At 32.2% G+C, this 22,409-nt stretch overlaps 1 protein-coding gene across 4 annotated transcripts in view; it reads right to left on the bottom strand.

The window, feature by feature from the left end:
- PCDH11X (protocadherin 11 X-linked) overlaps positions 1–22,409 on the bottom strand; it is a 594,276-nt gene that overhangs the window by 537,622 nt on the left and 34,245 nt on the right. For all 4 annotated transcript variants that reach the window (XM_010952652.3, XM_045515025.2, XM_010952653.3 and 1 more), the window contains exon 2: positions 11,821–12,404. In XM_010952652.3, coding sequence (XP_010950954.1) covers positions 11,821–12,360 — 540 coding nt within the window. In that variant the 5' untranslated portion in view covers positions 12,361–12,404. The remainder of the gene's footprint in view (positions 1–11,820; positions 12,405–22,409) is intronic.

The following is a 22,409-nucleotide window of genomic DNA, read 5'->3' as shown; positions in this document are numbered from 1 at the left end:
TCTAATAATAAACAACTTGCATTTTAAAACTGCATTACTCTAAAATCAAATGTATACTATTAAACTATTGGATTATTAAACTAACTGAACTCTTTACCACACTTTGCATTTAACTTAATTTTTATTATCACCAGAATTATTTACATTTGTAGCAATTGCTATTAACTGTATTAACTAGGTATTTGAATGTAATTTAATTATTTTTATTAGGAAGTAGGCTAAAATACTCAAGCTATCTCTAAGAAAGGCAAGTTTCAAAGTAAACACACTTGAAATGTGTTTACCAATTTATTGAATTACATCACTTTTTATGAATAATGTCATATAAAAGATCAGTGATGATGATCATGCTCAACTGACTTTTAAAATAGAATTCTCTATCATATCTGGTTCCATGAGTTAATTCACATAGAAAATTTCTGGGGTGAGGGGAAGAATTTAAATTTATCTTTAGTAAAATAATTAGCTTGACTAGAATAGGATCTGGGCACCTAAATTACCATCAGAATATATATGATGCATATATGAACATTTATATTTGTATGTATTTATAAATATATTTAATCCATATTAAATTTATATTTATTAATATGTATATATACACCTTCTGATGGTGACTTAAGTGAGACCCCTTTCACTTTCATAATTTTCCTTATTTGGGGGATAAATTATATAGTTCTTTTCATTTTATGCAACGGAAATAGGTAAACAGAAAACCAGATGAGCATAAAGTAGAGGTAAAAAATACACCCAAAGATACATGTAAGGCACCCAAAGATGATTCCTTTTTGAATCTACAAATGGAATGTGAACTGTACAGGTCAAACCGTTTGTCCACTCTCTGTGAAAATCATTTGAGAAAACAATATTTAAAGTAACTACAAACTTTGCCTAAACAATAATCAAAATAAGCAGCTATCCTTTAGAGAAACTACTGATACCTGAAACTAGGACAGCAAATCCAGTTATTTGTGTGAAAGCACAGATTTATGCAGTCAGGTTTTTTTTGTGGGGAAAAACAATGAAAAAAATCTTTCAACATCACACTAACACAAAATACAAAAACTGCTGTCAGTAAAAAGAATTATCAATAATTCATTGTGGCAATGCACTGCAAATATCGGTGAATCAACTATCACTAACTCATTGGCACAATCACAAGTTAAAGAAAGCTTAACAGACACAGCAGATGAAAGAACTGTCAATAAACTGTGTAGCAAAGCATGAAAGTACTCTGGAATAATTCTTGAGGCTACGTAAGACAACAGTTTATGTTTACTTACAGCCATATCTAATTAATACACTATGCCTTAAAATGAGGGGAAAAAAGAACTCAAAAATAATTGCTTCACCAAATTCCACAGTTGTCTGGTAAAAGCAGGAGGTTACTTGGTAAAATGCTATTCTTACATTAATCAATACCCAAATAAAGCCAGCCACTAACTTGTGAGGTATGTAGAACATTATCTCAGACAGGAGTCAATTTTTTGTCTCAAACCTTCAATAGTCTACATTATAGAAGACCAAACATAGTTAAAATGAGATCACTATTTACAAAACATCAAACAAAACAAATGGGGAAAATTTTTTAATTACTTTTTACTTAAATTTGCCATAATATAATTATATTTGTATAGACAAATATAATTCAAGAAGTCATATCTAATAAATAAATAACCAAAAAATCAGACTTCTAAGAGTTAAAAGGATTAAAACTTCAGTTCTATTAATCTAGCTATTCTGCGTGATTAATAAATAAGCTGGGTTTCTATGTGAGACCTCTAGCTTTATAAAAGTACTTTCATTATACCATTTAGGTATTTGATCTTGAGTATCATTTGAAGGACTAAAGCAAAACTCCAGGCACCTAAATATGCCTGAAAACTCAAGATGGGTTTTCTGGAGAAGATGGATTTCAGAGAAATGTCTAGAATCCTAAAAGCTACAGATGGATAAACTAGTTCAGCCTATATAGAAACCAGCCAACAGTGTTCCAATGAAGTGCCATATACACTTTTCCCAATGAGGAAATTTTCACTTTTCCAGTCCCATGAGTATATCTATTTTAAGGGGCTTTCCCATACCATGACAATGGTCTCCAAGGGCTTGCAAATGAAAGGATGGTCATTGCTACTTCAACTTAGAGTGTTCTAGACTAGGTTGAATGCTAGGATAATGATGTATTTTAGGGGGATATAAGGTGTTGAAGGAGATGTTTTGGCTCCGTAGCTGATCCTTTTAGGAATCACTTCCCTCACAGTAAAATTAAAAGGTTTAAATGCCTCCTGAAACTGTTAAATCTTTAAGTCCTCAGAGAAAAAGCAGTGAGATACCACTAAGTAAAGTCAAGAATATAAAAAGCAACATCAGAACTTACAATCTTTCTGTGTATTCAACCAACATAAGTAGCCTTCGTTTTATATTTATTTATTTATTGAAGGGAGTTGAATATCTGAGTTAATTGAATATTCATTAATTTGTAACTAAACATGATTATATTTCCAGCCCTTTGACAGCTATATGCGCTCTCATATTCATCCATACAATCATTCAGTGACTTAAATAAAGCACTATTCAACTAAAAGTAACCTATAAAGTTTTACACTTCTTAATTTATTTATAATCCATTAAATTCGGTTTCTTATTTATGCATCCCTGAGTTGTTTAGAGCATCACTTTGTTCTTCTGTTAGCTATTTACTTCATTATTTTCCTTATTGACAGCAAAGCTCTCCTTCTCCCCAGCCAAGCTACTTTTAAATAGATGCTTCTAAGCAAACTCTTATCCTCAGAGACTATAATGACCCCTTCATAAACCAGGAAAACATACTAGTTTCCGTGAAAGGAAAGTCTAACAAATCCCCTGCTTGGAAAAATGGTATTTAAAACCTATTTAATTTAGAATGACTAAAAATTAAAAAAAAATTCAAATTTAGCATTACATCTCTCTCCTAGAGAATCCACTGCAAAAATAATAATAATAATAATAATAATAATAATAATAATAATAATAATAATAATAATAATAAAAAATAATAATTGTGACTGACTTACAAGGAAAGAAAGAAGAAAGTGGAAAAGCCTTCACTGTGAGAAAAGACAAGATAAGAAATCTTATTTTTTAAAATGGCATATGAATGAGATGTAAATAAAGCAATTCCAGATGGTAGAAGCTGTGTATGAGAAAGTATTCACATTAGCAGTATCAAGAGTCATATGGAGGGCCAGGAGGAGGCAAAGACAAATGAAGAGAAGGAAACATTTGATTCAAGAGGCAAGCTAAAGAAGGTAAATGGTATTTTGTTTGTTTTAAATTGAACTAGGGCCAGAAATAAACATGGAGCCAGTGGCATTGACTGAGAAAGAGAATCATGTTGTCATATTTTTCTCTGTATACATATATAAAATATGTATGAAAAGTTTAGGTGGTAAAATAAGCTTTTTAAAGAGAATAAAGGATAATTGTAAAAAAAATTGGGAAGACTGTACAGTTAAACTGTAGTGCAAAACCAGTAACTATTCTTTCTAGAACACTTTTCTTCAAGGCCTTCAGCAAATTTTGTATCTTTTTCTTATTTCGTTCATTTTTATACCTGCCTGTTAGATAAGGATGGTTTTCATTTTCTCCATTATATGGGAGAGGAATTGGAGGCATAGATAACAAGTTTGAGAATTAAGGTTATAGAAAGGCTCATGTAATTACCACCATTAGCATAGGAAACAGCATGTTCATCAAAAAGATTTTATTTCCAATTTCAAAACTGTTTTGCAGATAAACATCGGCGGAAAGTATCACAGCAATAATTGCAGATCTAGTAAAAAATAAAATATCATAAATTAATGAAAGTCTTGGGTGAAAATCTACTAAAAGTAGATTTAGAAATTTTTACTTTTCTGAAGATATGAAGACTTAAAAACAATTCCATGTTCTTAGTGGCAGAATGACCAATTCAAGATAAAATGTTCTTTTCATATAATAAATACGCTTTCCTCCTTACTATCATTAGTGTAAAAATATACTCCCTGCAACGCCTCTTATTAAGCTCCCTGGAGACAGTGACTATTTTTCAAACATATTTTTATCCTTCAAGACTTTGTACACTGGGCACTCATTAAATATATGTTAAATTTAGGTGACTGGAATTAGACTAAGGTATTAGTTAGTTACTGTTACGACTAAGACAATATTTAGTAGATCAGTGCTCCATTCTTTAGAATTTTACTTCCTTTTATTGAAGAAGCTTAAAATAATGGACTTCTATATTCAAAATAAGCAAAAGGATGAGAAATGTTCATGAGAACGCTCTCCATAAAATAAAATTCCTGATTAAATGAGATCTCAAGGACAAATGTAAATTAGGTTAGATAACCCCAAACTTCATTTTATAATATTCGACTTTTAAATTCTTTGTTTTATTTAATGAAACAAAGTTTAAAATTACTTTTTTCAAAAGGTCATTTATATGTATTTCCTCTTATATATCTTTGCCCTACTTTTCTTAGTTTACCTGCAAGTTTACAGATGTCAACATGCAGCAATTAACATATCATACCATTAAATATTCTTTCAGTGCATTAAAAAAATAGGTTTTTTAATGAAGGGTCATCTAGAATTACATCTTACATTTCATAGCAAATAAAAAATACATGGACAAGCATAGTTTTATTGTTTTAGTTGCTAAAAGATAGAGATTTCTGTGTGCATGCACATGGATATTCTATTCTGATGCACTGAGCTCTTTAGTAATGAATATTTAACATTTTATGGGTAAAACTTGTTATCACATATTTATAGAATAATATTGGTGGAGCTATATTAACTTCTGCAAGCAAAAGACCGATGTATAAAGAACATTTCAAAAATAGTTATTTAAGCTCTGTGTTTTACAATTAAATTGAACCTAATACTTTCCTTCCTCTGTTATCTTCTACCTGCATTCAGAAAGTAAAAGACACCTCAACAAATACATACTAAGATTTAATTTGTGGTCAAAGCAATTTAGTTGATGTATTATGCTACTGAATTATTCACACTTTTTTACTGATTTTAATGAAGATGACTATAAGCTGATAATTGCAAAGGGAGAATATTAATTTCTTTGGTATTTGATTTTGAAGTGAGAACTACTTTTCACATATATTTTATATTTTTTGCTGAGGAATAATTCTTCAAAGACTCACCCAAATTTACATAAAAACATAAAGCTTGATGAAAGCATAAAGCTATATGAATTATTTTATTGATCAAATTAAATCAAAGTCAGGCATTTTCCCCCAAAATGAACCTTATTGCTTTTATCATCACTTATGAGCAAGAAGTTACCACTTCTGGTACAAAAACTTTACCAATCCATCAATATTTTTTTGGTCTAAGAGTGAATCAAAGATCATACTTTAGTTCACTAAGAGTGTTGTTATATAGTCGGTATAAAGCAGTGTAGACAGAAAGAATGATTTATGCTGAACTAACTACCCACATTGGGACATTTATTATCTTAGATTATTAGCATCGATCAGAATTATGGGAACCAAGTAGATCTGTATAACCAAACCTCATGTTTTCATTAAGAAGTTCTATACCAAATAATTTTGTCTTTTGTAAACATATATTTATTTAGAGTTTAGTCATTCCTTTTGGCATGCACAAGATTAAGTAAGCATCAAATTGTTTTTTTACCTAGATACAGTGAACAATAGAATAAAGATCTGTGCCCAATAATAATCAACATAAAATTTTGCAGTATTTCTTAGTTGCTATAATCAGGTCAAAGGGCAGAATGTGAGTAAATTAATCAAACTTGGGGACACATTTGCACCTCAGTCTCGATTTACAAATTTTAGAATTGAGCTATATAAAGTGTCCTACATGTATGTGTTTTATGGAAACTCCTAATAACACGTGTGTCTAATGAAAGGCATTAGTGGACTATGAATATTAACCAGGACTCTGATAATAGCAATGAAGTCAAAAGTTACTTAATCCTATTAGTGTCACACTCTCATTTTAATAAGACCTGACAGCATTAATAAAGATCCATTTATGAAGAGAATGAGTTTTATGTTGTCACTTTTCCCCACTGGAGTGCACTCTGATAATAACCCCCAGCTCTCAGGGACCTAATAGTCATTAGCATTTGATTGTCATCTCTTTTGCTTTTTAACACAGATCAAAAATGTTAAGCTGCACATCACAGTATTCAGAGAATATAAAATCAAGTTATCTTAAACCTTAAATTCTAAAGGAAACTTCAGGTTATAGTTGAAAAATGAGGAAATCACTATATTCAAACTCTTCTGAGCCTTTTTAGAGGCAACGATGCTTTCAAAAGCAGTTAAACACACTCTTACAGCATATTTTGGTGGGGGGATTAGGTTTATTAATTTTAATGCCAGTACTGGGGATCGAGCCTGGAACCTCATGCATGCTAAGCATTCACTCTACCACTGAGCTATACCCTCCCCCATGTTATAGCATATTATGCCTGCAATGGCTTTAATGAACCTTTATTCACTTCTGATACTACACATTACTTTGAACTATGGTTACATATGTTAAAGAAATATTAATTCCTTCAGAATCATAAAGTTTGCTTGCTCTTTGTCTCCACAATATATTATTTGATGTCTCATTCTTGGAAATTGTATTCAAGGTTACCAAATCTAATGGTAGATGAAGTTTTCACAATTTGAATCTTCTAATCCCAGATTTCAAAGTAAATCTAAGTCTAACCTTGGTTGTGTAAATCCAAGCTCTTGATCAACAGGGGAGATGTTTAGTTCTCATCTAGTTTTAAAAGTAAAACCAAATCTATCTTGCTTTAAATAAAATAGAAACAAGGGCTCAAATCTTGATTATGTGAAAATACTCTGTCCAAGATTAAAATTTTGTACTGAGCTTGATGGGAGAGATGAAGATGCTTTATGGGATGGGCAAAAGTGTGTCAGGGCTTTGAGTGGGATCACCAATCTGAGAAAAACTTGATCTTCACGCTCCGTCAGCACAGTCAACCTTTGAAACATCGTCATGCCTGCCTCAAGGGAACCAATCAACATGCTGTCACTGGGCTATTATAGAAATATTACTGCTGATATATGTAAGGGAAGATGAACATCTGAAGCAGAAAATGAAGACACATGTAATATCATTACACAAAATAATTTCCTCTGAGTTCCAACCATGGGAAGAAGTAGGACCCTGTGGTTTATGCACATATCCTGAGTCAGACTGGGTGCTTGAAGTATATCTCTATTTGTGAAACTCCTGGCCTCTCTGACAATGAGACTTAGAAAAGGAAAAAAAAAAAGCTTTATAAATAACAGGCCATCAGAATAATAAAGTGAAAGTTAAAGAGACATTGTAATATCCTACTCCTGGACAACAACTCTGTCAAATACTCCAAGGGTTCAATGAGGTATAGATATAGATATAGATATAGACAGAAGATACATAGATGCAGATAATTATATACATATATATAGTGTACACTAAGATAAGTGTATAGATACTATATAGAATATATATTTTAAAAATATATTATTTAATAACATTTAATACAATAATATATTTATGACATATAAAATATTAAAATGGCATATATAAACACATACACATCATGTGTGTATATGCAGGTGTGTATATATATATACATATAGTTATACATCTTTAGCACAGGTAGTGCACATTAAGGGAAATTATATCAAAATATCAAGGGGAATGAATTCTCATTATAGTATGTCTTCACTTGAAACAGGGAAAATGGAAGATTTCACTTCAGGATGATTTTTTAAGTGGCAATTCACATCGAAAACTTTTATAGATGATTTTTTTTTAGAGTAACTTAACCTCTCAAAAAGTTGAAAATTAACCTTGCCAAGGTCACACAGACAAGTTTTATTTTAACAGAATTTTCTTTGTACTAAGCATAATCACGTCATTAGTTCATGCCTCACTTTCTTGTTTTTCTTCTTTCTTTTTCTTTTTTTCCCCTCTTATTCCTTCTTGTTAAATTATGCACTTGCTGTGATCCCCACCCTCAAGGTTATTTAACTGTCTTTCTGTCTGTCAATCAAATTTAAGAGTCAGAAGACCTTTTTCTGGTTCCCAATTCTATTATTTACTAGTCATATGATCATAAGCAAAATAAATTATTACTGTGAAATGCGTTTTGCAAATATTTAAAATGTGGAATAATAGTGGTTATTATTACTGGTTATGCCAAAGCACACCTAATACCATCAAATGCATAAATTAAAATAAATATTAAAGTTTTGAAGATCAATATTGTATGTTTTGTCTTATGGTACTTTTTATTGTATACATATTGATACATTTATCTAATGCCTCTATTTTCAGTTAATTACCTTAAATTAATTAATATAGAATTGTCGATAGCAAGACACTTTCATGTTCAAATTGATTTAATTTTCTCTAGAATTTTTTTTATCTCCCCCTCCTTCCCTTTGTTATCTGAAGTTTTCATATAAATTTTATATTTCCTTACTTAAGATAAACTGTGATTTTGCTAGTCTTGTCTATTCAACAACAACGGAACAAGCTATTATTAATTAAATTCTCATCTTATTCTGCAGTATAGATGGTATCTTAAAATAAATTATTATGGTTGGCCTATGTACTTTCAAATTGTAACATTTATTAAAGTTTATGAATGAATCATAACATGTTTCTTTTCTTTCTTTTTATTTAACCTCCCTTTCCCCCCCAGCATACATACCACCTTCATGGTAGGACCTTCTTGTAAGTCAAAGTGCACTCGTTAACCCATGTCACAGCCCTCTGCAAGCCCGGGGCTATGTTCCGTGTTCCGTAGGCATTATTTTTAACAAGTAGTCAGGACAGTGTTTGCCCATGGGGTCATACAAATGCCCAAGTACTTTAGATACATCATATAGTTCACTTCTGGCTTATTACACATTCTAAAACAGAATGAAATTTTAGAGCATGTCTATTTCTAAGACTCATCTAGTCAGCCTGTCTTTCTGTCACTTGCTGACAACCTTTCAAAGAAATTCAAATGAAAACAGACTTAACAAACCTAAATTATGCTAGTAGGTTTATTTGTTTTATTTGAATTTGTTAAGCAGCTTTCAAGACAAATCAGAAATTCTTGAAAGTTTGTTAAGCTGCCCTGAGGGAGACATGACAAAATTATTCTTTTAGTAAAACACTGCATTTCAAAATAACACAATTGTCAAGACAGTTGAGTGGAGAGATCCTATTACTAATTCCTAATTTAAATTTGGTAAGGTCCCGTTTTCATTTTAATATGTCAAGTTTTATTTTCTTAATAAACTGTTTTTCTTTGTTTACACTGTGCTGTCCAATATGGTAGCCACCTACCATATGTGGCTATTAAAATTAAGGTTAAGTAAAATTAAAAAATCAGTTCTTCAGTAAAACTAACCACATTTCGAGTACTCCATAGCCACATGTGGCCAGTAGCTACCATATTGGACACCACAGATTATAGAACTTCCATCATCACTGCCAAAAGTTCTATTGGACAGTGTTACTTTAGAAATAGTACCCATTCTGCTACACAACCTACTATTTAAAGTGATAAGCCTCACATTTCTAATAAGTCAAATGTTTCAAAGTATCTCCAAAAATCTTCTAGGCAGGTGTATCTTCCCTCTACTTAGTACTTATTCTTCCCAATTCTGCCCCTGTGACATTTATATCATCATCCTCACATAATGATTGAAGAAACTAAGGGTCAGAAAGATTAAGCTGGAGGTAGCTTGTCTAGTCGGTGGTAAGCACAAAATTGTAATGCATTTCTTTCTGACTCCTGTATATTTTCCCATTTCATCAGATAAGGAGACCCCATTGCAGGGACCTTACCTAAAAATGCTCATTTATAAATCACCCATCCTTTTTCTGTTTTTACTTCTTTTTTTCACCAAGAGAAGAAACTATCTCTATTTTATGAAAAGAAGCTATGAACATACTTCCAACGAGCATCTATATGGAATGACCTCAAAAATGAAAGACGACCCAGACCCTAATTCACTAGGCGTTACAAAGTACAACTTGACTGAAAAAATGACACATAAATCCATTTTCCATTTATAGCAACAAGAACAACAACAAAAGGAGTAGGTATAAGGGGAAAACACTTAAAATATGCCCTAACTTCCTTGACCATGTAAAGTAAAAATCTCTGTACCTCCCTTTATAACTCAAGCTAAAGTAGAAAAGTGTTCTGTGGACTAATAGTGTTTTGGAGTAAAAATCTCTTGTTCTGAGCTCACACTGAGTAGTATCTTTTCATAAGAAATTATACAGCAGCACAATTATAATGAAATACTAACTGCAACAAGAAAAGATGGCGGCTGCAGAATTTAACTCAGCCTTAATAGATATTCTAATGCCTCTCTTTATACCAAAGGGAAATAACCCATTAGCTACTTATACTCACACACAAATTTGTATTTCACTTGAAATCACTCAAAAGATCTGCAGAGTTTGATTCCTGAATGTATTTATAAACAAACAGATCTTCACAACGTATCAGTATCATCTCAGAAGTTTTCCAATATTACACATCCTCCAGGCTAAAACCTCCAGATGATATACATCAAAATATATTATTTATGTGTTCTTTGAATACTTGTTTAACATTGGTCATTATGATAGTCATAATCTGGTAGTGAATAGTCAGAAAATGTTCATAAAACTTTGAAAATCCCTCGACTACATCTATATTATATCTGCACACGTGTTCTTTTCCACATTTGCCAAGATCATTCAAGTGAATTGTACTATTTCACATGCCCAAGTCTGAGTTTTCCACATACCAGATTGGTAATTAAAAAAGAATCACCCATTCACTTGATAAATGCAGTCCCTCTGAACATATTTCAAAGAATATCAAATATTCCATCTATTCTTCCCTTTGCATTCCCCACCCCAAGACCCAAATCAAACCAAAACAGGTTATTCAGGTTAAGCAAAAAATTTTGGCTAAAAAACTTACTTACCCTTTACAGGAAATGTTCTGTGTTTTCAAAGAAGTGGAACAAAATGAAAATATTTAACACTAACAACACCCAGCTAAAATTTAATCTCATTTTGTGACTCAAGAGATGCTTAAAGATCTTACCTTCATTTGAAATCAGCATGAAAAATATTTTTCATGTTATTCTATACATGTGTAGAAATGCTAGCAAGAAAAATGTCCAATTCACCCCTCAAATAAATTTATTTGGCATCTTTTCAAATGGCAAGACAGAGCTTTCTGTCTAAAATAACCTCTGAGAAAAATGGATAGGTTTGTGGATTCATTCTTAATGTTAGATTTGCTTCTTTAGACCAAATTTGAAGCAGAATCATGACCAGACAGATTAAAAGTAAGATATTGGGTAAGTTATTGATTTGTAAGCAGCAGGGCTGAGCTCCTGGTCTGACCCCTATAGTAGATTGTTAATGGCAATGCAAACAACTGCTTGAAAACGAATATACATAAAGTGAAGATTCATAAACTCCCTGCAAATGCAAAAACTGCAATGATAAATTTTCTCCACTATGCTTTGCTTCAACTTTGAAAAACTGTGGTGGGGGTTGGGTAGAGCTCAAATGGTAGAGCACACGCTTAGAATGCATGAGGTCCTGGGTTCAATCCCCAGTACCTCTTCTAAATAAGTAAATAAGTGAACCTAATTACCCCACCCAAATTAAAAAAATAATAATAAAAGAAAAACTGGTGATGGCTTACTCAAAATCAGAAGTACACTGAGATCCTTTTTTTTTTTCATTCCTTAAAAAATGAGCTCTCTTCAACAAAGTATTTTTAAAACGCACCTTAATTAGTTGGTAGTTCTGAACTCCGTTTATTCCTGTGTCTGGATCAATGGCCGCTGGGAGAGCATATCGAGAGTTTATAGCCGAGTTTTCTGGGATTGATATGTTGATAACCGTAGCTGGAAATAACGGTGCATTATCATTTATATCTTCTATCAGAAACCGTATCTTAACCAGTCTAAATATTTCATCCGGCAGAACGGCAACCTCCACCTCATAAAAGCAACGCGAGTCCACCAAGATACCAGCACATAATTTCTCTCGATCGATGCGAGCTCCAGTAGTGAAAATCTCACCGGTACCCTCTTCAATTCGAATCAGTGGCACATCCCCGGTCTTGTACACTAGTTTGAACTGCATTGGAGTGGTTAAGGACTTGTCTGGAATTAGCGACAAGTTGAGGTCTTTCAGCAAGTCGCCTATCAGGACGTTTTCTGGCATTTCTTCCCGGATGGTGTAGTTCTTCTCCTGGGCGCCAGACTGAAATACGACGCATGCTAACAGGACCGCAAATATATACGTCCCGGACAACAAGTCCATACCAGGCACAATGGTAATAGTTCTTTGTGTCAGTCCACGGAATACTGTCAAAGAGAAAAGAAAAGAAGAAAGAGAACAGGAAGAGAAAGAAGAAGGACTTATTAAAGCCAAGCATTAAACGGATGTTAACTAAAGGCTCAGTTTTAAATTAAAATCGTTAAACGAAAGTATTAGCACAGTCGACACTGTTAAATACACTAATGACAGATTTGCTTGGAATCTAATATGCATTTTTACATTAAGATGAAAGGTAAATTAAACAAGATACCTACTGCAATTAAGAGACCCAGAGTGCTTCTGAAAGTGTTCACCACCGAGGAAATATATAAAAGAAAATATTATAACAAGATAGCTAAAAGTAATAAAAATGATTTAAAACATTATATTCAGTAGTTAAGGAAAAAGGAAGAGACATTTGTTACTAATCACAAAAATGTAATCATTTACTCTTTGTTATAATACTACTTTCAAATGCAATTCTTCTATGAGCAATGGAGGTTTTATACTATATTCTGTGTGTTCAGCTCGGGACATCAGAATATATATCAATCTAAGAGATTCAGAACGTTGGGATTAAGAAGAGAAGTCCTTTCAGAGAGGAGGTTTGATGTGACAAATGCCTAAACATGGAAGAACAATCACGCGAAAAGGGGATTAAAGTTGTTTTTCTTTGGATGAGAGGAACAAGAATAAAAATAAAATTACACAGGGAGGGGAGGCAACTTCCAGATCAACATTAACAACTGCCCATTAAAGCATTCTGGGGGAAAAAAATGGCTTTCAGGAGAGAGTAAATTCCATATCTTTGGAGGTCCTAATCCAGAAGATGGATCACCAGTTTAGCTCTACATATTTATGATTTGTTAGATGACATCTAAACAGTCCATGAGAGAACTGGACTAAAAGACTTCCCAACTCTGAGAATTTATGTTTACAGACGGCATGAAGTAGCCCATGTGAAAAATGGGTTTTCACAACTACAAACTGGCTTAAGAATTACCCAACTACAAGAAACAGCTTGACTAGGGTTTAAAAATAAGAAAGGCATTTAAAAAGACTTTATATCAAGTTAAAACAGAGAGTCAAAAAAAGAAACAATCTTTCTGGCTGCTTTTCCGGCCCTTGCTATCATTTTTCATTCACTGAAATCTGCCATTTTATTTCAGTTCTCTAGTTCTTCCGAAAAAATTTAGGGAATTTTTATTTCTTTATAATTTGCCAATTTTTATCTGCAATTTCCTTTATTAATTCTGAATTCCTAGTCTCAATTTGATTTGCTGGATACAGTCTCAAATTGATGTATTAAATATATTTTAATATCTAGTATCATGAAACATTTTAATGTGCTTCTGTATGTTATTTATAGGTAATATAGTATATAAACACAAAGTGAAATGTGCATTGCATTAACCCTATCAGACATTATGTTTTTATAATAGGGATTAATGCAGCTATTGATGCATTCAGAAGTTTTAAAGGAGCAGTTGACAGATGGTCATTTAAAAATCCATTACAGAAAACTATTAATGCACACAGGTATCTAATTAAGGAATTTCTCAATTTTTATTGGTAATTGATAACCAGTTTAAAATTAACAAAAATTTTAGTAATAGTTCTAAAAACAAGAGGACTCATGAAATGATAGAAATAATTTGCTATGGATATTATGACCCAATTATGCCAGACCACATATTATATTACATAATTTTAGGAAATATGCATATTGACAGGCCTAAAGACACAAAAGTGGGAAAAGAAGCCATCCTACTTGCAATTAGTAATGGAATAAATGCATTTGTTGCAACAATTCAGATAGTTTCGGTCATGAACAGAACCAAGAAATAAGCCAAATCATCCTGAAACATTTCCTTTTGTAAGTTCTTGTCATAGAATTTAAAAGTTATATATTATGGATCCAACCACTTCCTATGTTCAGCAGATAGTGTTATTTATAAAAAATGTAAAGTATAATAGTAATGCTAATGCTGAAGACATTTTCTATCCTAGTAAACAACACAAAAAGACTATTGCCTGCGATATTTTTAGCATCATTTTCTCAATGATGAGCATTGGGATTACATAATATAGAAACCTTTTCATGATTCATTCTCTTGTGAATTATTGGCCTTATACTCCTCCGTGAATGTGAGAATAAAAACACCCCATTAATACTTACTTGAGTTGATATGCATACATATACATGTGTCTTATTGTGAATCTAGGACATCTAAAAAATTGAGTGTCTATGTGTGTGATTTTATAAATACCATGCAAACATAAGCAAAACTAAAAATGGGACAGTGACAATTAGAATTAAAACGATCAGTCTATTCTTATCTTACCCTTAGGTATTACACATTATTACAACTGGCAGAAGAATGCCACAGACCATTTTTAAAAACACTGCATGCATGTTGCAATATCTGTACATGAGGAAGGATTAAGAAAGTGACCCAATTCTAAGCAGTCTCCCTCTCCCAATCCATTCTAAATAGGTTCTACTCTACCTTTAATAATATCGTCAACCAAAACATTTTAAAATATGCTTCATCAGTTGAAATTCTTTTAGGGGTTTTAAAAATCAGGAAAAAACAATGGGGGGAAAAAGACAATGCAATTTCTAAAACTTAGGTAAATATACATATTTTAAACCTAGTAGGACTATTTATTGTCTCGTTAGTAATTCATTTCAAGAAGGTTTAGTCACGTATTCAACAAATACTTATTAAGCAATTTGTATATGCCAGGCACTATTGCAGGCACTGAGAATAAATCAGAGAACAAACAGGCAAAACTCCCTGCCCTCACAGAGTTTATATTTGATAGTATAAATATTCCAGAATGGCTTTAATTCAGTGTTCAAATATAACAAAGTTAACTCTATGGGGGTAAACATGCATGATACAATAACCTCCATTCCAGATTTTGAGTCTAACCCTTACATTTATCGCTTGAAAATGCATTGTTATCTCTAAAATTTAAAAAGGTTTCCTTTAAAATGCTGAGTTTAATTCTCTGAATGACTGTGAATGAAAAATGTTGCCTGTTGCATCAGTAAACAAAGGCTGTTACAGCCATCAAGCCACTAGCGCTGCCTCCAGCGGTGCGCCCTGAGGGGACTCAGGATGGGAAAGAACAGGATACTGGTCCTACGATGCTAAGGTGCATGCATATCAAAGGAATGATTTCAATGAGCCCAGACTCTTGCATCTTTCTATACACAAAAGCGCTAAATTCCTTAACTTGAGATACCTGGTTTTCTTTAATTAACAGTAATCTTTTCATGTTCCGACTACCTGGTATTTGTTGCAAAAACTCCTTTATATCATGGCTTTTCCTTTTCCTCTTGGGAGTAGTCCCTCAGAGCTATTCTTAGAGGCTGCCTCCTGGGCTTGAAGTCTTCAGAAAGTCCACCAAATAAAATATAATTTTCAACTTTTAGGTTGTGCATTTTTTTCAGTCAACATGACCGATACAGAAATTTAGCTACTAAATATGGATATAAAGAGTCACTGCTTAGTTTTATGGAAACACGATGAATTTAACTCAGATATTCAGGGAAAGTATTCCTACACACATAACTTTACTTGGCTCTAGTTTTCTCTCTCATGAATAAACGATAAGATAATCTTAAATTTCTTTTACCATCTCACTCCTACTATAGTCTGTGGTTAGTTTGGAAATTGATAGGCGAGATACAATGAAAGCAGATACAGAGGATTACAATTTTCTACAAGCTTCAATGGTGCCAGTGTTTGTTTAAGTGATGCTTTTACAGGCAATGCACAGTGATTGGGTAGGCAACAGTCACAGTTAAAGGGACAGCATCATGACAACCAGAGAAAGCAAAAGCAGAAATAAAATAAGCAACCCTGAAATTTTAAGTTATGAAAAGCAAACATGCATGTTCATTTGATAGTCTCTGAGCAGTTTAGTTCTCAAAAGGTAAGTAGGTAAGGGAGCTAAGTCTCTACTTTATGCAGTTCTAGAGATTTCAGACCATAAAAGTGATCTTCAAATGGTTTGTCAGAATTTCAATGCATCATTTCCCTGACATATTTGTTGCATTGTCCTTTATTATAGTGCTGTGTGTTTAATTTCTAACATACTTAAAGTAGTTCCATATGAACGAGTGACTTACATGCTACAGTAACAAAATGTTAAAAATAGTACAAATGTAGGTATTACATGAAAATAAGAAATATCTATATGTTTTCCATGATCCTAACTCCACTTGGCTGTCGTCGTTCTAATTACTATATGTCCCATGAAGTCAAAAATACACAATTAAGTAACCATAATGTATTATATAGTCACTTCTATGTTCTTGTACTCTTGCAGTCAAAAGTTCTTTCACAGACTGGGAAAACAATCAGGTAGTGTTTTGGGTTGACAGGAAGGAATCTAGGGCATTGCAAGAAAAGTAACCACTTCTGGAGAAAGACAAACTGGAGCAACTGATAAACTCAGTACTTTCAAAGGGTTTGACCACAACAAGTAGAGTGGCGTACTTCAACTGGCTGTCCTGTTTGATATGACTATTTCCTATACATTCTGAAACTTGAAAGGTCAAAATGAAAGACTTAATAGGGTACTTTAATTCTATAAAACTGATATTTTTATTAAATTTTATTCCACAAAAGACTCATTCACATTTGGGTCTAGTCTTCTCCAAGAAGTGGATTCCATTAGTATTTGCTACCTTCTCAAAAAATGTTTGTTTTATTGATTCAGTCTAGCACTCCACAGTAGTTAGTGCAGTGTTCTCTAACAGGGTGTCAAATCTGTTAATAATCAATGCTCAAATATCACTTGTAAGACAATTTATGAAGATTGCTCTTTTATGTTAATTTTTCTGGGTTTTTGATATATGAATTAGGGAGCATTTGAAAAATGGCTTTAAAGACTAATCAAGCAAGAGATGTATTCTATATGGCAAAAATATAATGTCTGTCCATCATCATACATCCTTTTATCACCTTGGGGTAGATTTAATCTTGATTATTTCAGTATCTACTAATTATTTTAGTATATTTGGTCCATAAGTAACGTATCATCAAAATAAATAATTCTTAGATTCACTAAGGATAAAAGGATAATCTCCATTAGGTGTAGCAATTTACTTGCTCTAAGTAATTTCAAATCAGTTATTTAATTTAACCTTTATAATAACTATGTGGTATATATGAATATCTGTAGGCATTAATTTATATAGTAAATGTTTATACCAAATAAGCAGATAATTTCACACTCTATAAATCCTCTAGATGATCATGTTTTAAGATCACGTTTTAAGTAAGTAAATAAATGGGAAAAATTTCTGACTTCACTGGGAATTTGTTGAATACCCTATTTCGATTTTTAGATATGTAAGAGAAGTAATTACTTTTATTACTTCCTGTTCCCATGAATTAATAAGACAGTGTGGGTCTAACCAGAAAAAAATAAGTAGTGACTTAGGATATTTTTTATTTGTGTCAGCTGCTAATTTATCAAAATCATGATGCAATAAAACCAACAGTTAAAAGCAAATGAGATATACCACCAGAATCTTGGAAACGGTGTTGAAAACAAGATCTCAGTTGATAGTCTGAAAAATGAATCAAGATAAGGTATTAGTTATCAGAAAATGAATAGTATCTATCAACTTATTGTTCCAAGGAACAGGGAGATGACTTCCATCCTTAATAGCTGCATTCATTCACCCAGGGAGGCAAAAAAGCTTTTCCTCGTAAGATGACTTTGGGGTGACATAAATCCTCAATCAGTGGCTACACATCATACGCCACCAAGCAAATTGACATAGGAACTTTTTAAAAACCAATCTTGCTACTTGGTTAATCAACTGCTTAATAACATGTTCCTCAGCTTAAAGGTTCAGCAAAAATCCCTTCTAATTCTTATTCTTTTACACATATTTTAATATTACTTCTGTGATTTTCATTTTGTGTCTTCTTAAAACCAAAAGAAGCTGGATGACAAGTTAAAAATAACAACATCGATGAATCAGTGGATAGAAAAATATTTGAACCATAAATGAGACATACACAGGCCACATTTTGATACATTTAATTTAGGGCAGAACAATAATAAGATAGAATTCTGGCTTTAAAAGCTGAATTAGTATTTATGAATTAAATTAAGCACTACTTCTTGTCAGTTCTTAATTTGTACAATAAATTCATATTCTGGGATCAGCCTGATTTTCATGAAGAAATTGTGTCTATAACAAATACAGTTCAAATGCATTTACAAATAGCTCACACAAAGACAAATTATATACACTAATATTTCTATTTTTCCTTTCTCTTTCTTCAAAGTTAACACATAAGAAAATGTTTTGTTCATTTAACAATATCCCTCAAGCCTGTAATGGGTTATTACTTTAACTTTGTCTTACCTCATTTTAATTCCAAATATAAATATAATATTAATCATTCAAACTTCAACTTGGGCATTCAAAAACACCTGCTAAATTTGAGAAATCCTAAATTTAGAGGTCTGCTAGTTCTAGTTTCAATATTATTAGTACACTTGAAAGTGTACAAAATGGTTAATTATAAACTAGATGTTTTTATGTGTAAAAACTTACATAATATATGAAGATTTAGCTCTTTAAAAATAGAAATTTAGGTATAAACTTCATCTTTATGAATTTCAATTTAAAATATTTTACATTGAAGTAATTGTATAGATCCATAATATTTTACAGCATAATCCTCTATTCTGATTGCAAATTAATTACTTGAAATATATAACAAAATTTATTAATAGGCCTTTATATTTAGTTTAACAGTGTATGGGCACTGTGTCAAACACGTAAGTGTTTGAGAAATGTTTATTGGTTCTTTAGGTTTCTGATTTTTTTGTTTGTTTGTTTCTTTTGAACTCTATTTTTCAAGATCATATTACTACTAGGACTGGCAAAGATTCCAAAACACAATAGGAATGATATATAACAACTTGATATGTTCATTATATTGTGCATTGTTTTATTAAAAAACCTACATTTTTCTGATAAGAGTGTATTTTAAGCACAATCTTCTCCTGCAGGTATTTTCATTACAAATTACACTAAGTTGTTCGTAGGCAAGCAGTTTTCCCAACTATAAGTAAAAAAATTACTTAAATTAATTAACAAATCCTATACCTTTTCAAAGTATTTGTAAATTCTTATTATTCAAAACTGTTTTTTTTTTTTTTTAAATCGTGTTTCCAACTTTGGAGTACCACAAATCCCCCTTCGGTTCATTAAAGAATTAAAAGTGATTTCCTTTGTCATTAGCCTTCACTCACCATAGTCCATGCTTTCCCACCATAAGTGAAGAGAGAGTCTTTCCTCCACATAGTAACAGACTAGCATATTGGAAGAAGTTTTTTATGCTACCTTTTTATAAATCAAGCAGTGCATTGACTGCAAAGTGACTTTAAGAAACTGTCAAATGGGAAATCAAGGTTATACAAGTTCCATTTTTACAGAGTTGGATACAGTTTTGTTCTCTGGACTAGCAAATGCCAGCCAAATCCTAATTGTGGAATATTCATGAGAGATTTCATTTTTATGCTGAAAATAATCATCTTCATGTTCCACTGTGGAGTATGTCCTTTTGTATACATGTGTGCCTGGGCACAGACAGTTAACTTCAATGAAACCTGCCAAGTGAAATGCCATTACATTAAACAACAGTTGAAATCAAAGTGTGTGGTCAGAGTTACTCTCATATTAAGGCAGTCTCTTTCACCGTGTCCCACACTAATGCATAAGGAGACAAATAGTTATTTTTATTCAGGCGTTTGCAGTCATTATTATTTTTTGAATTTAACTCTTGTGCTGCTTATGAAAAACATGACTTGAACTTTGCTTATTTATGAAGGTTTGTAAAAAAAAACCTTAATGTTATCGTCTGAAAAATAGATTTCACATTGGTTTTGAAAAAGTTTGCTGAAGAAAGAAAATAAGGACATCATTCTTCCTATTAGGCACCGGAGGCTCAAATCATTGGTGTTACTTTAACCCCTAAAATATTTTTGGTTTTTAGAATTACAACTTACATTGTGAAGATTTCAACTTGAAATAATGAAAAATGGGTGAAAAATGGCCATTGTATTATTTTAGATAAATCACTATTTCTGTATAGATAATAAATGTATAATATTGTCCTCACATTTTCTTATTAGCCTAGGAAATATTCGAAATACTGAAAAGCTTTTTTTCCTGTGCAAAGGTATTCAACTCCTTAATGGAGATCATAGAATGAGCTATCACAACCAGAACTATTTCACACTTGCTCTAACTGGCACTCACTCTAGGAAACTGTGATCACATGCTGCATTAATTCTTCCTATAAACTGACAACCTTGGAAAATGAAGGCCAGTGCTATTCAGGATAAAATTGCTTTGTATCTGGACTTGATATAATAGATGGCACAAGAACAAAAATTTAAAAGCAAAGGTGATTGTGCCCTGAAAAAAAAAAAAAAGAGGTCTTTTCCACCTGATAGTCATATTTAGACTATAAGCGCCTAGAGCTCTGCAGATCAGTATAATTGCCCTGGCCATACGTAACTACAAAATTAAATTAAACTAAATTAAAAATTCGATTGTTTAGCTGCACTAGGCACATTTCAGATGTTCAATAGACAAACATGGCTAAGGGCTGCAGGACTAGACACTGCAGGTTATAGAACATTTCTAACATGGCAGAAAGTTCTATTGGACAGTGCTGGTCTAGAGCAAGAGAAAAGTATTCTTGAGCTATGCATGCATCTAAGAAAGTGAAATGACTGGGGTACCTGATTCACAGGCAGGGGACAAAAAAAGGATAAAACAAAATGATGCAGTAAAATTCATTATTGACTCATTTAGGAATGAATACTATTTTATGATATTAAATCTTGAAACTATTAAGTAGTGAATAATTTTAAGAGATTGGTAACTTGTTAATTCAAGGAGAAACAATCAAATTTCCCCTAATTTTAAATTAGAAATCAAATGGCTTGAAATTTTCTGAGAGAAAAAAATGTGCAATTTTATAGTGATAAATAAATAGTATCTTGGAATTATTTTCATAAAACATTATATGATCCCCATAAAACCTATGAGAAATACTACATAAATAAATGTACTGTATCTGAGACACTAAAATTATAAAGAGGTATAATTTGTGTAAGGTCAATGGAAGTGTGGGGTACTCACCATGTTCTCCTGATTTACCTCCATCATAATGCTTATACGGTAATATGACGAATACAATGCATGATAGAAATCACTAATTCTTCAAGAACTTCACACAGGAAACTGAAGGGTACAGTGTAAATATACTAATAGATAACTATATAAGTTTGTCTTGCTTTATAATATCAGAAATGCATGCATACTATAAATAAGTACCTATAAGGTAGAACCATTCAATGCAAGCCACTGTTTTTTAACATATCTAATTATCATTTTACTTTCAATCCTTGTCTATCATCCCCAAGTCCACATGGCTCTCTTCCTTCTCTTAACATACAGAGCACTGATAAACATGGGCTCCGACAATTTATAAATTTCCTCATATTTCAATTCTGGTGCAGACTTAATGCTTGACTTCTAAGTTCTCCACAGTGCCGGATACCATCTTAATAAGTGCTGCTGATTTTTAGTTTTTAATGTGTTTAATACAGAAATAGTATTTAATACATAAAAGGCTCTGAGAGTCTAAAAACTTAGACAAAGTGTTTTAAACCACTAGTAAAAGCCATTACTCCTCGAAATAGAAATGGAATCCTTCCGTTTCTCTGTGCAATATCTAGTCTTGTTCCTTGTCCATTTTTTCCTTAAAATTCCTATTTCTTATGAGTGTGCTATTCCCAATTTTAATGTTATTATCTTTAAATTCTATTTAGAAAAAATGGACAAATAGAGGCAATCTGTGGAGGAAGATCTAACATTCTAATTTCATTCAAGTTTTTATATAATACAAAGCTTCAGAATTCATTACATCACTATACATAAAACAGTAAATTAACATGAACATTTTTTGTACATTAGGTATTGTTTTTTATAT

This window comes from Camelus bactrianus, chromosome X (genome assembly GCF_048773025.1).
Source record: "Camelus bactrianus isolate YW-2024 breed Bactrian camel chromosome X, ASM4877302v1, whole genome shotgun sequence".
Lineage (NCBI taxonomy): Eukaryota > Metazoa > Chordata > Mammalia > Artiodactyla > Camelidae > Camelus > Camelus bactrianus.
This window is presented reverse-complemented; position numbering and strand designations above follow the sequence as displayed.